The following is a 13,060-nucleotide window of genomic DNA, read 5'->3' on the forward strand; positions in this document are numbered from 1 at the left end:
TGTCTTGTTAGCACTACTAATGGATCTTATAAAGTAAGTTACATTATTCACACAATATTTATTTCATGACTGTTTGTAACCCTGTGTACACCATTTACAGTAACAAATTCACCTATATATAGACCCTGCACTGTATTTTTTTGTCCATTTGTTTATATATATATATATGTAGTATATATATCTATTTTCATTCCTACCTACCTATAAATAAGTTGTGTTTGCTTATCTTTGTTTCGCCCTATTTTAGCTGTATGTCTATGTGTATCATCCTGTAAATTTGTAGATTTGTGAGATTTTCCATGATTAAGAGTGAATTTCTGTTTGGACAAGTTCTTAAAAAAATTGGAAATTTAACATCTTCAATTCCATGAAAACTAAAACAAAGTCCATGTGCAGAGGAAGATGCTGTGATATGATATATGATATATGAGGTGAGACTATTGTGTCAACTGCTGTCAAGAATGAACTTTCAGTATCAGATAATAATGAGTTTTATTGCTCATTCAGTTCTGAGGATGTAAGTTTTTCATTGTTCTTCCTTGGTGTCTATCTTCCTGCCTGTATTGATGATCTGATTCTGTGGGAGTTACCATGAGAAAATAATGTGTGACTCAATGCGTTTAGTCAAAGATACAGTATGCACATGACAGAAAACCCACGCCATCTGTTTCTATGAAACATGATAATGTAAAAATAAACCATGTAAACTCATGGGGGAAAAAAAACCCATTCAGCAGTGCTCCAATTTGTCAGTCGGAATTTATTTAAAAGGCAAACACAAGAAACATTGAAAGGATGAAATTCCAGCCACTCGGTTTTTTGGGACGCTACACGGCTCGCCAATTTGTCAGCTCCACTCCAAAATAGTTCACAAAAGGGCATGCAGGCCTATAAAACCTCCCACACCAGGAGGAGATCCTGGTGAAAGCAGCATACAGTAGCTCCTGTACCCCCCCGTCCCCCCCGTCCCCCCCTCCCTCCTCCTCCCTACTCCATGACTAAGTGATTTAGCCAGCTCTGGTGCAGGCCGCCTCTCACTTACAATGCCTCCCTGGTTTAGTGACAGAGCGGGGAGGGTGGCAGAGAAAGAGAAAACCCATTTACAATGCGGCTTACACACGGCCGTCCCCCCACAGACGGCGCCCATCCTTGGATTGATGTGTGGTATGCATAGTTTTTGGGTGCAATTTGGGCACCACAGAGAGACAGAAAGAAAGAGAGCAAGTCTGTGTATGTCGGAGGGTGTAAGAGGAGGGGGGGGCGGGAGGGGGGGGGGGTATGGGGCTCAGGCTGTCTGTTCTCTCGCCCTCTCTTTGAGTCAATAGTGTTCCGGCAGGTGAGGTTCTTTATGAGGGAAACAATCTGGAGGGTCTTGTCAGTGCCGAGCAGCTGCTGTTTTCTGGGGAGCTTCTTTCATGGACCACAGGCCTGGAGTGGGCTGGTGAATACAGACGCAAACTCCCACCCTCCTCCTCCTCCCTAAACCCACCACCCCTACCGTCTCTGATTCCTCATCCCTCTCTCCCTCCCCCCCCCCAAACCACCCCTTGCACTGGAAGCCCTCCCGCACAAGATGAATATACCAGATGAAGAGTGGCCCAGAGACACATGAAGAGAGCAAGGGAGTGTTGTTATTGTGCGCTACTCTCCAACACCCGGGGGTACCATCCTTCACCCCAAACAATGCTTTCATGAGGTATGTGAAGATCCTTTCGTAAGACAAACACAGACGTTAAATAGCGTATTAAAACAAAAGCCACAAAATATAGCTCAGACGTATTGGCACCTGTGATCACATCTTAACAACCTGATGTGTGAGTGGACATTTGATTTTTTTTTTTTTTTTTCTTCTTTTTTTTTTTAAACAGATCACAACAAAACCATAATCCTGATTCAGGTTAGATTGGAAGAGGCTGATTACAGCAAAGCCTCTTGTGTTTCTCCTGAGTGGGATTTCGGATTTTCATTAGCAGAGCAGTGAGTTTGCATTTGCTCCCTTTCTGTCATTGATTCAGTTAGTCAGATCAGTAATACACACTGCCTCCCTTCTTGATATCGGGCTCTGTTACAATATTACATTCACTAGACTAGGGCTGTACGATATGACTAAAATCTCATATCCCGATATAAGTTATGTTATATCCAGATAACGATACACTATAGCACTATATAGCACATTTTCTGTAAATTCAATGAATAAATAGTTTCTGGTCTGTGTCAGATTTTTCATACCCAAACCTTGCGACAGAAGTAGCCCCTCTTTTAGGTACAAGCTTCTCATTTTGTCTTGTACCCTACTGTCACATGTCCATCTTTTGTGCGGATTAAATTAATCTTATTGGTTTTTTACTCACAAACCTTTAATTGCACTTATAGCAACGTAACAAGTGTAGTTGTCATCAACTTGAGTACTGTCCCTAACTCACTGTCTCTCCTCTGCTCCGCTGTGCGCATCACACAGACGGAGAGCTCAGCCCCGCTCTCGCTGAACCACAGAGAACAGAGGAGAGCAGCGCGACTGTAAATGACAGCAAAACACAATAGAGACTCTCACGCTGAGCTGAAGTGAAACGAGTGCACATAAATTAAGTATAGAGCATAAATTAACATATTCTCTACTGTGTTTTGCCTTCATTTACGGTCGCGCTACTGTCCTCTTCTCTCTGTAGTTCAGCGAGGGCGGGGCTGAGCTCTCCATGTGCTGCACACACAGCAGAGCAGAGGAGAGTGAACCAGGTGAAGTACTCGAAGTGATGACAACTACACTCATAACGTTAATATAAATGCAATAAAAAGCCGATAAGAGTAATTTATTAATGTAATCCGCGTAAAAGATGGACAGACTCCAAATGATGGACAATATCGCTGTAAAGAGTGTGATTTGGGTTCCAACGAAATAAACGATTGAGCATAATATGAAACGATGGATTTTTTTTCTATCGTCACACGATATATATATCATCATATCGCACAGCCCTACACTAGACTATTACTTAACAGTATTTCATCCTATTCAAGCAGCCACTTCAGAGAAGGACACTACTGGCACCCTTTGTCCCTTGCCCAGTTGTTAGTGTGGCGGGTGCAGCAGTGAACCTGCACTGGTTGGCTTCGGGCTGGTGTTTGGCTTCAGTATCCTACAGGCTCCTCCTGTTTAGCTGCTGTCTGAAGGCACCAGATTCCCTGTAGTGTCCAGCTGCATGCATTTACACGTACAAGCTGACACTGGGCACTCGGTGTGGTCTCTGTAGGTGGAAACATGAAGATCAATTAAGTAAACAAACAAACATGTAAAGAAACATTGTACATCTTGACCACAAAGACAATGAAATATGACTGCGTTAATAAATGTCCCACCTGAACCAGCTGAGCATGTGGCCAGCGTGGCCGCCGTGTCGACAGTTGTGACACCAGGTGAACCAGTTGTTAAACTGGGCAAGTTTGTTCTCCCTCGTCAAGTCAACCTTCTCATCTGACTTCCCTGCTCCTGCCAAAAAAAAGTCAATATTAACAGTCAATAAAATTTGACTATCTATCAACGGCGGTATGATTGACATCACTACAATAAAGAAAACTGAATTGGCCAGTGAAATCCCAGGTGCAGCCGCCCCTAAATGGAGATCAAAGTCCACACCATTTTGTCCAGCAAATGCTCAGTTAAGTATTATAACCACTCAAGCTGCTCCAAGATGTGTGCCTGTTACTGGAAATATCAGCTGAGCATCTGTCTACATCATCCACACAGGCCAGTTTACCTGGGCAATTGGAAACAGGTGTGCCCATGTTCATGAGGCAGAGGGCACAGCGTGGCAGCGGTTTCCTGCAACCGGGGCAACTGGTGACTTTTGACTTGGTAGGTGAGCCGCTTACACCGTACTGGCTGAAGCCGCGACCCTGGTGAGGCATCGCCGAGCAGCTGTAGGAGATGGACTTCCCACAGAAGTTGCAGCTCACAAACACCTGCCGCACAAGAACAAACACAAAGGTCGGTTGATAAGGACCGGTGAACATGAAGGTAAAACCAACAGGCTCACGCTCACCAGCTGTCTGGATTTCATTTTTAGAGGAGAGTGAGATTAGATAATACGGCAATAATCCCAACATGCTTGAGTGTGATTACTGGAATGTCAGTAATGCAGTTAAGTAGCTCCAAGTTTTTCTTGCAGGACTAGCGTACTCATAATTGCACATAAAAAAACATTTTTAGTATTAAGCTTTATAAAAAAAGTCTACCAAAGTACAGTATGTGTACTGTCTGAAACTAGGAATGCACGATATGCCAATATTTCCAACTCATTGTGGCCGATTGCCGATGCCGATATATGCACATATTTTTTTCCAGCTGGCCGAGGAGACTATTATGCATGCATAACATAAGGCTAATGTTAGCTGGGAGACTAGCAGAGTGTTAGCCGCAGCATGACCGGAGGGAAGCACAGCCAGCTAGCCTTCGCTAGCCTCCCAGCTAACGTTAGCCCTGGCTCTCTATGTGAAGCACCGAGCCCCGGTTTGTTATTCGGGTTAAAGTGGGAAGCAGCAGCGGGTCTGACGGGCAGCTTGAGTGAAGTGGAGCCTGTGGAGGAAGCACCGGGACCATCAGGGTGACACAGTCCATCAAGGGAAGCACAGTCAAGCGGCGGAGGAGATGGCAACATATCAGCCTCTCATAATCGGCAGAATTCACCGATGCCGATATTTCATTTTAGAGCTTTTATCGACCGATACCGATGACGTGCCGATAACATCGTGCATCCCTATCTGAAATGGATTTCTCCAACATAAAAGGAGAAAACAACAAAGATCACGAACTTAAGCACAGGTTTTTATGAAAAGAACTGGAGAGTAAAGCTGTGGTTGTTATGGGCTTGGCTGATACCATCTTCAGATTGGTTGGAACAAACTACCTGTGCTGTAATAAACAGGATACGCACTATAATACTACCTATTTTGTTACGAGGGTAGTAATGTCTAAGACAGTAAACAAACGAGACAGACTGCTAGGTGTTTGCCTGTTCCCTACCACATTAGAGCCTGGAGTGTGTCATTTTCTGTCAAAACACTTGTTTTACCACAACAACAACACACTGAACCAGTAACCTATAATGACATTATATATCAATATGTGAATATATCAAAGAACTGAGGGCTGCAACTAATGACAACCTCCAAAATGTTACATTTACAACGGCATAAAACGGAGAAAAGAAGCAAATCCTCACTTTTGAGAAGCCAGCAGAAGTTAGACATTTTCTGTTGATAAAGGACTTAAACAATTAATTAATTATTAACAAAATAGTTGTCTTTCTTCTCAATCAAGTGATCAATTAATCGTTTCAGCACTACAGTTATTAAAGAAATCTCCCAACATCCGTTACCTGGGCCAGTGGTTTTGAGCTGGGGTCCAGTTTGCCTCTATGGATGTCAAACTCGGCCCGTTTGTGCCAGAATCTCCACGCGTCCAGCAGGTTGCGGTAGTTTTCGATCCAGCATTGGACTCGAGGGTCTTTCAACACTTCACCTGGGGAACCCTATCGGGAGAAGCAAGTCACAAAATCAAATAGTCAAAGTGTACTTAAACAAAATAGTGAACTCCAGCCTGCATCTAGAAGGCTCACCTTTCCTGCACCCATCCCTCTAGTGGAATGTGTACATGTTTGTGTATACGTATGTGGGGTTTATACAATTACCGCATAGGTGGTGGATGCCCTATATATACCACAGTACTCTGCTTTGAAGGTTAGAACAGGAAAAAACAAGCAAACACCTGTTCTGCAGTGTGTTGAAAGGCTGCAGACCTGTTCTACAACTTCAATTTACCCTTTCTTTAAAGAAATGAGTGTATGAGAGCAAACAACTCCAATGAGGCTTGCATCATATTGTTATAAGAGGTGGTTATTGTGTTAAGATTAACAGCTGTGACCTTTGAGAAATGGCAGGTTTTAGCAAGTTTTAGCATGTGAAATGATTTCCCCAAGGGTGCTCAGACAGTTCCCTTTTCTTTGTTGCAGTCCTTTAATTCATTTAGTTTACTTATTAAACTTTGTACTTTCACTTCGCCTTCTCTTCTCGTAGCTTATTGAGGATGTTAGCAAGAGATTAACATTTTGGGAAATACACTTGCTCGTTTTCTTGCAAGGAGGTGGATAAATAAAATCGATACCGCTCTCATATCTGTCCTAAAATGTATATTGAATTAGTGTTTGCGTACCTTCAGCATGCAGAAGCTGGCAGTCTGGACATCTCCAGTACGGTCCACGTAACTCTCCATTAGATCTACGCCATCTTTAGTCAGGCCTGTCAGCAGAATGCCCTCCAGGTTGCCTGCTTCCTTCATATCGTTGGTTAGTTTGTCGATGTATCGAGGCAGCTGTGGCCAAACACCCCAGAGAGAAATTATGCACGGAGCATTATCAAGAACAAGAAAATGTTATTGGAAGGTATGACATATGCAGAATTGTAGTGTTGTCAGGACATAATCTGCTGTTCAAAGCTTGGTAGTAGTTATAGTGTTACCTGTGCATCGCTGAGAAACATACAGGCAAAGGCTACTCGGTCCCTCACAGCGACACTGCTCTCATACTGAAACAGAGAAAAATTATTTTATATTTTCTTGCCATTTCAAACTAACATTCTTAGAAAAAAAAAAAATCTTTTCCCAAGTGCTTCTTACATTCAGTACAGAACAAAAGTCTCTGCTGTCTCTGCTCTGAGATGCAGTTCTGCAGGAAACCAATCATCTTTCACACCTAATCAATTCTAAAAGCCAAGATGGCAGGAAATAAAGTCCAAGTTCCTGACTGAATGTTCTTATCGTGGAGTCATCTTTTTTGGCCAGGAAAAGGTCAAAAAAAGCTAAATGCGACAGCAGCTGGTGGTCAGAATCTGATGCAACTGAGTGAGGGAAAAGCAGAAACATACACTATGTTCTGGGCTCACGTTCAACTTCTGAGAAGAATTTTATAACTTACAGCACCGCTGACTGAAATGTAAAACACATCTCTTCCTGTGCACCTGTGATTTTTCCCTAATAAAGACCACTGGAGTATTACCTTCCAATTCATGACGGTGTTAAGAATATGTAAAAGTTTTCATGATGTGGGAACAGAACCACTTCTGTTAGTTGAGAAACAGTGCCGATTAAAATGTCAGATTTCCTTTTTATTCACTAACTTCCCTAGTGTTCGCAAAAATGCTTTAAAAGAGTGTGTGATATTAAAGAGATCCAATACCAGCACGCCATCATAGGCTCCGGGCTCACTGGTGAGAAAGGCAAACATGACGCAGAGGTAGGGGTTCTTCAGCTGCAGCCTCAGAGAGCTGCACATCTCCCTCCACAGGGAAGTCTTCTCATCGGTGTAGCCTGACAGAGCCATGGCAACCACATTCAGGTTCAGGTCACCTGCGACGAGGGAGAAGTTAGAGAAGCGAGTTTATTTACTCTCTGCGGCGGTTTACTGTAAGTACAGCGCTGTGGTCGGGGGAAAAAAAAACACATCCTAACAGAAGGTTTCAACGGTAAAGAGACACGGGTAAAGAAAATTGTTCAGAGTGAGCTGGCTCTGTTGCTCAAAATAAGATTCCAGACACATGCATTAAAAGCTTTTGTTTTATGGGAAGCTCACTTTTAAAAAAAACTACTGTCACTCTTTGGTCATGCCGCGGCCTTCATTTTGAAGTAGCTTTCAAAACAAAACTGAAGAAAAGAATTTAAAGTAGAGAGTGCCTTGAATAGATTTCTTTTTCGGAAGTACAGACAGAGTCTGGAAAGAAAAACAGGAGTATAGATTGTGTTTATTTTTTTAATTATACATGTTTATAAAGGGGTTCAATGGCCAAAGTAACTTAACATTAAATAGAGGCTAAATTTAAACGGTAAATATTAGTAACATGAACGTAACAAAAGTAAGTTTAGAAGATTATCTCGTGGCAATAATCCAACTAGAAATAAAAGAATACGAGCTGAGAACAAGTCAGACTAAACAAAACCACTATCACAAAAATCTACATACGTCTGTGTACAGATGACAATCAGTACATTAAGTCAGAGCTGCCGTTTGAGAAAAAAACACTATAACTGCCGAGATGGCTCAGTTGACACGCCTTATCTAATGAATCACCCCATCAGTCACGCTCAGGAAACACTCATTAGAACGCACAGCAGAAAAACGTTTGCCCTACATTGGTGGAATTTTTCTTAGACAAGAGGTGTGTAAACAACAGCCTTTCTCTCTCCGTTTTCATCCAACTTGAGTGTGAAAAAGCAGTGCAGCTGATACAATGAGGAAGAAAAAAAAAAAAGGTTCTCCTGCTGTTACATTTTTGAAATTCCTTAAAGACTTTAATTTCATCTGATTTGATTTTTTGTTTCATGTGATTAAATGCCACTGAATCTTGTGCCTGCATTTTTACATTTATAAATGCTGAAGAACTGCGTGGTAATCATGAGTTGACAATAGTTTGAGTGAATACTGCTTACTTAATTTCCTGTTGCAGCAGCAATGCATTACAACACAACACAATGCAGAAACAGTTCACTGTGAAGTGCAAATTGATAAGATCTCAGAGAAAGACTTAATTTCTAAACAGTTTGCGATTAATTGGTTGAAATTTCACCTCTACCGCTTCATTTTGAACCACTACATGATTTAATTTAGCCATAAAAAGTAAAACACTTTACATATACAAGCATTATGTGTGCAATAATCTGTTTGGTCTACAACATTCCTCCGATATTTGGCTTCGAAGACACACCTGCTTCCTCTCCCCTCCTCTCCCTCCGGAGCGTTACTGTACTCACCCTTCTCAGCGGTGGCTCCCTTGTTGAGGATCTGGATGGCCCGGCGGATGTCCAGGTTGAACAGAGCCACGGCGGCCGCCCGCTCCCACTCGCGTTCCTGCTCTAGGGTTCGCAGGAAGGGTTCCACGTCGATGTCGGGCCCTCGACTGATCCAGCCGCAGAGCCGCAGGGCGAGGCTGCGCTCCTCGCTGTGGTACCTCGGCACGTCCGTCTGACGGTCCGAGCCGCTCCAGCACCTGCGGGTCTCTGTAGTGCCTGATAGACCGAGGAAACAAAAAACAGAGAATTCAATGAACCAACATAGGATCAACATGGGAAAATATACGTTAATACATATGAATATTATTTAAGCTAAGTCTGATGCTTCTTCTCAAGTACAGATGTATATTATCTGATATGTGGCTTCTAGAAACTAAACTACACCTGCCAACATTTAGGTTTCAAAATACGAGAGGTTTTTTCAGGTGGGGGGTTGGTGTATGAACTGAAAGGTAATGTTTTACTCAAGTTGACGACAATTTACATGTAGAAAAGTGATATTTCCAACTGCTTTGCCTGCAGTGTCCCATCCACCGCTGATATTTTTTTTACACTACCGCAGCACACTAGTTAAGCTAATAAAACAAAAGCTGTCTGTATGTAGCCTAACTGTGTATCTGAGTTTGCCACGTATCTTAAAATCTGACAAATTCTTGTAAACTTAGCTGCTGGCTGAGACAAACCAGTCCCTCCTCTCTACCGACGGTACCTGCAGGCAGTGAATCACATCGGCAGCAGAGGGAGGAGGACAGAGAGCAGCTGTGCAAACGCCCCTTTAATCGGGTTGTGGTGACAGATGGGTTGAAACTGTATGTGGTGTGTGTGGGTTGTGTTTCATAGACGATCTGGCGACCTGGGTAACGTCAGGCAAACGTACAAAACTTATGGGACCGTGTGTATGATGATTATTCAGAGTAAAGGTTGAGGGCCGTGCAAATTACGGGAGTTTCCCCAGGAGAAACGACTAAATGGGAACACAGTGGGAGAGGGAGTGAAAATACAAGAGAAACCTGAGAAAAAACAGGAGTGTTGGCAGGTCTGAACTGAACTAATAAACTAACTAAAACCATCAGTGTGTCTGATTTCTTACCTGAGCTGGTCTTCACAATGTTCTTGATACCAGAGTAAACAACAGACTGTTTGTTCCCCTGCAGTTTCAGCTCCATATCCTCTGCGCACTGCTTCATATGTGATGCTTACATAGGAATTGTAACTGTTATTGCAGTTAAAACGACATGTGACAGGAAACATTAAAGGTGCATGATGAACCACAACAATAAAACTACAACACAACTACAGAACATGACATAAATCAGTTTCTAACCGGATCAAGAGAGGATACAAGTTACACTGTTTTTTCTGCTGAAGTCAAGAAATTCATCAGACAGTTTTATTGTTTACCCCCCAAACAATGATGAATACTGATTATATTACTTGTCTAGGATAAATGAAGGCTTTTGTTCCAGAATAACATACAGTACCAGCCAAAAGTTTGGCTTCAAGTGAAGGGGAAAGTGTGTCCAAACTTTTGACTGGTAGTGTACATTTTTTTCTGCCTTTAAAATAAAGCCACATCAACATTTATACAAAAAAACTACCTTGGTGGAGAAAAAAGGATGTTTTACCACCACCAATTTTCACTGGCATTGGCTCATCTTTCTATTAAAAAAGGATAATGCCATCAGAATAATTTGACAGATGATTAGGTAGAATAATAATAATCTATTTTTACAACATATTAATTACTTACTTACTTACTATATCATCCATGCTAATAATCATGACACCTCTTCATACTCATAAAGGATATAGAACAGATCAAACCACAGAGACTTGAGCTGGAGATCGGTCCCTCCCGCCAGCAGGTGATTCTTCCACACCTGGACGGTATCGTGCCCATACTTGGACTGAGCCCTCTGTCTCATCTTGGTGGCGATGTCTTTCTCAATCATGCTCTCCACTCCTTCAGCCCCATCCTCGACGCAGTCGTAGAGGTGCCTGCCGCACGCCCACATGAGCGAGGTGGTGGAGCTCCAGGCCAGCGAGATGCGTTCGAAGACGGTGAAGTCAGTCATGACGCGGTTGGCCGCTGAAACCACCACCATGCGGTTCTGAGAGGACGGGTGCCAGGCAAAGCTGCCAATCTGGCTTTCGCAGGGCTGCACGCTGCGCTCGATGATAGTGGGCTCTGTCTCATCTCCGATAGGTGTAGGAGTGTGTTGCATGTCGTACAGGCGGATGATGTTGCTGTCACGTGTCAGAGTGGCCAGTAGGCCGGTACGAGTTGGGCACCAGGCCACCTGAGAATGACAAATGGAAAGCATGACTTAAGTAACTGCAACTTCTATTATATGTAATATTTTAGCAACAAAATACATGTTAGAAATCCAAAAAAGCTTTCAAAACACATTTCTTATGCCAATTCAGCTGGACTCTCCTCAAAACAAACTGCATCATACCTTAGTTAGTGGCTTGGGCTGCTCAGTCAGTGTAAGCACAGGCTTCTCAAACTTCCTAAGATCCCAGATGGCCACCTGGCCCTCAAAGAAGGAAGCCACGCGGTCATGAAAGTGTGGGTCGACCGTCACCCCCTGGATGGCCTTGGTGTTGACAAACGTTTTCTGGCTTGTGTTTCTCAGGTCAAATATTGCGAGATTCCTGTGCATACCAGCCAACAGCAGCTTTGGGTCACGAAGCAGCCAGCACAGGGACAGGCAAGCATCGTTTTGGCCTAACTCATATAACGGTTTGGTCACTACTGTGCTTGAGTCCAAATCCACAGAAGACGAGAGACGAATCTTCTCAGCTGTTACGCTCGCCTCCGGGGAAAACTTACTGCTAATGTCCCATATGAGGACAGAGAAGTCCGCTCTGTGCTTATCCAACCCAGCAGCCAGCAAGTTGCTGTCCACAGGATTCCAAGCTAAAGTGTTGCATTGACGGGCGTGCTTGGGCACAAACTCTTTCCCAACTAGCTCTTTACATGTGGAGTTGTGGCTCTGGCCCAAGCTGGTAAGCACCACTCTGCCGTTGGCTTGGCCCACAGCGAGCAAACACTCGGGCTCATGTTTTGGGTACCAGGCCACACATTTCATATAAGGAGTGTCAGAGTTAATGGCTAGTAAAGTAGCAGCAGTTTCTTCAGACAGTGGGAGAGTGCCAGCCTTGGTTTCTGCGCTGCCCACAGGTCCGATGCGGTACAGTCCCAGTTCAGAGTCACAGATGACATAGCGGTCCGGGTGGTGAGGAGACCACAGGATGTCCGGCTTGGAGCCACTCATGATTCAGAAACAGCTAGAAAAACCTCAGAGAAATCTGCCCTCTACACAGCTCACAACCTAGATATTAAACAGAGGGATAAAGACGTTAGCACTTGGATAAATACTACATAATAGACACCTAACGTCACTGTAATGTGCACTAAGTAAACTCAAAAACATGTTACAGTAACGTTAAAGTGTATATTAACTAGCTGTTAGCGTACATTTTGAGCGTTACTGACGTTGATTTCAAAGCCCGATATCTATAAAAGTTAGCAAACCAGCTAGTTCATAACGTATTTGTTTTAAAAGAAGAGACATTTGAAATAAAATATGTGAGTATTTTTCGATATGCCAAAGTGTTGGAGCAGTTAGAAGCAAAGTTTAAAGTTTGTTGACATGCTAACTTGACTGAGCTAATGCTAACGAGTGAAGGACGACCTAAAAACATAACCGTTTAGGTCGCGCTGGTTTAGCTAGCAAGCGAGAACATTTACTAAACGAGCCACTTTACAATATTAACGATTACTTACAATATATTACAGTGTTTAAATGAGCGAGCGAATTACAATTTGACATACACATGTTGAACAGCGACAACTTCGAGTCCCACCACACTGATGTTGTGTGTTACACCAAAACATGTCCGTGAGGGTAAAAATGTCAGCTACTCAAAGTTCCGGTTACGCACAGTTTCGCTTGAGAGGCGGTTTGCCACGAGAGGACGCTGTAACCAAAGTGTATAAACATAAAAACAGAGAAACCTATTTGAAGCAGCATGACAGTCTCACACACACAGAGAAATTATCAGTGCATTTTAGATAATCGAACATAATTTAGCAGATTATTTGAAATATTTTTTCCAGGAAGTAATCAATGTATACGAATCAGATCGTGGGATTCACTGGACTGGCATATTGTTTTTTACTACAACTACAAATGAGGCTAATGTCTGTGTTGTACA

The 13,060-nt window shown here is 43.0% G+C and overlaps 1 protein-coding gene across 2 annotated transcripts; it reads right to left on the reverse strand.

The window, feature by feature from the left end:
• Window positions 1-740: 740 nt before the first annotated feature.
• On the reverse strand, window positions 741-12,767 carry mios (missing oocyte, meiosis regulator, homolog (Drosophila)). Of its 2 annotated transcripts, none has more exons than XM_067600650.1 (12): window positions 12,678-12,767; window positions 11,296-12,174; window positions 10,643-11,136; window positions 9,927-10,021; window positions 8,798-9,052; window positions 7,230-7,399; window positions 6,514-6,579; window positions 6,209-6,367; window positions 5,376-5,528; window positions 3,756-3,960; window positions 3,358-3,487; window positions 741-3,245 (listed from the first exon to the last, which is right to left on the reverse strand). In XM_067600650.1, exons 2-12 carry the CDS (start codon window positions 12,115-12,117, stop codon window positions 3,155-3,157), a joined length of 2,640 nt encoding a protein of 879 aa, XP_067456751.1. In that variant the 5' UTR covers window positions 12,118-12,174; window positions 12,678-12,767; the 3' UTR covers window positions 741-3,154. The 2 variants fall into 2 exon arrangements, with proteins under 2 accessions (XP_067456751.1, XP_067456752.1); XM_067600651.1 differs by having other exon boundaries at window positions 12,630-12,755.
• Between the last annotated feature and the right edge of the window lie 293 nt (window positions 12,768-13,060).

Source organism: Thunnus thynnus, chromosome 10, assembly GCF_963924715.1.
Source record: "Thunnus thynnus chromosome 10, fThuThy2.1, whole genome shotgun sequence".
Taxonomy (NCBI): Eukaryota; Metazoa; Chordata; class Actinopteri; order Scombriformes; family Scombridae; genus Thunnus; species Thunnus thynnus.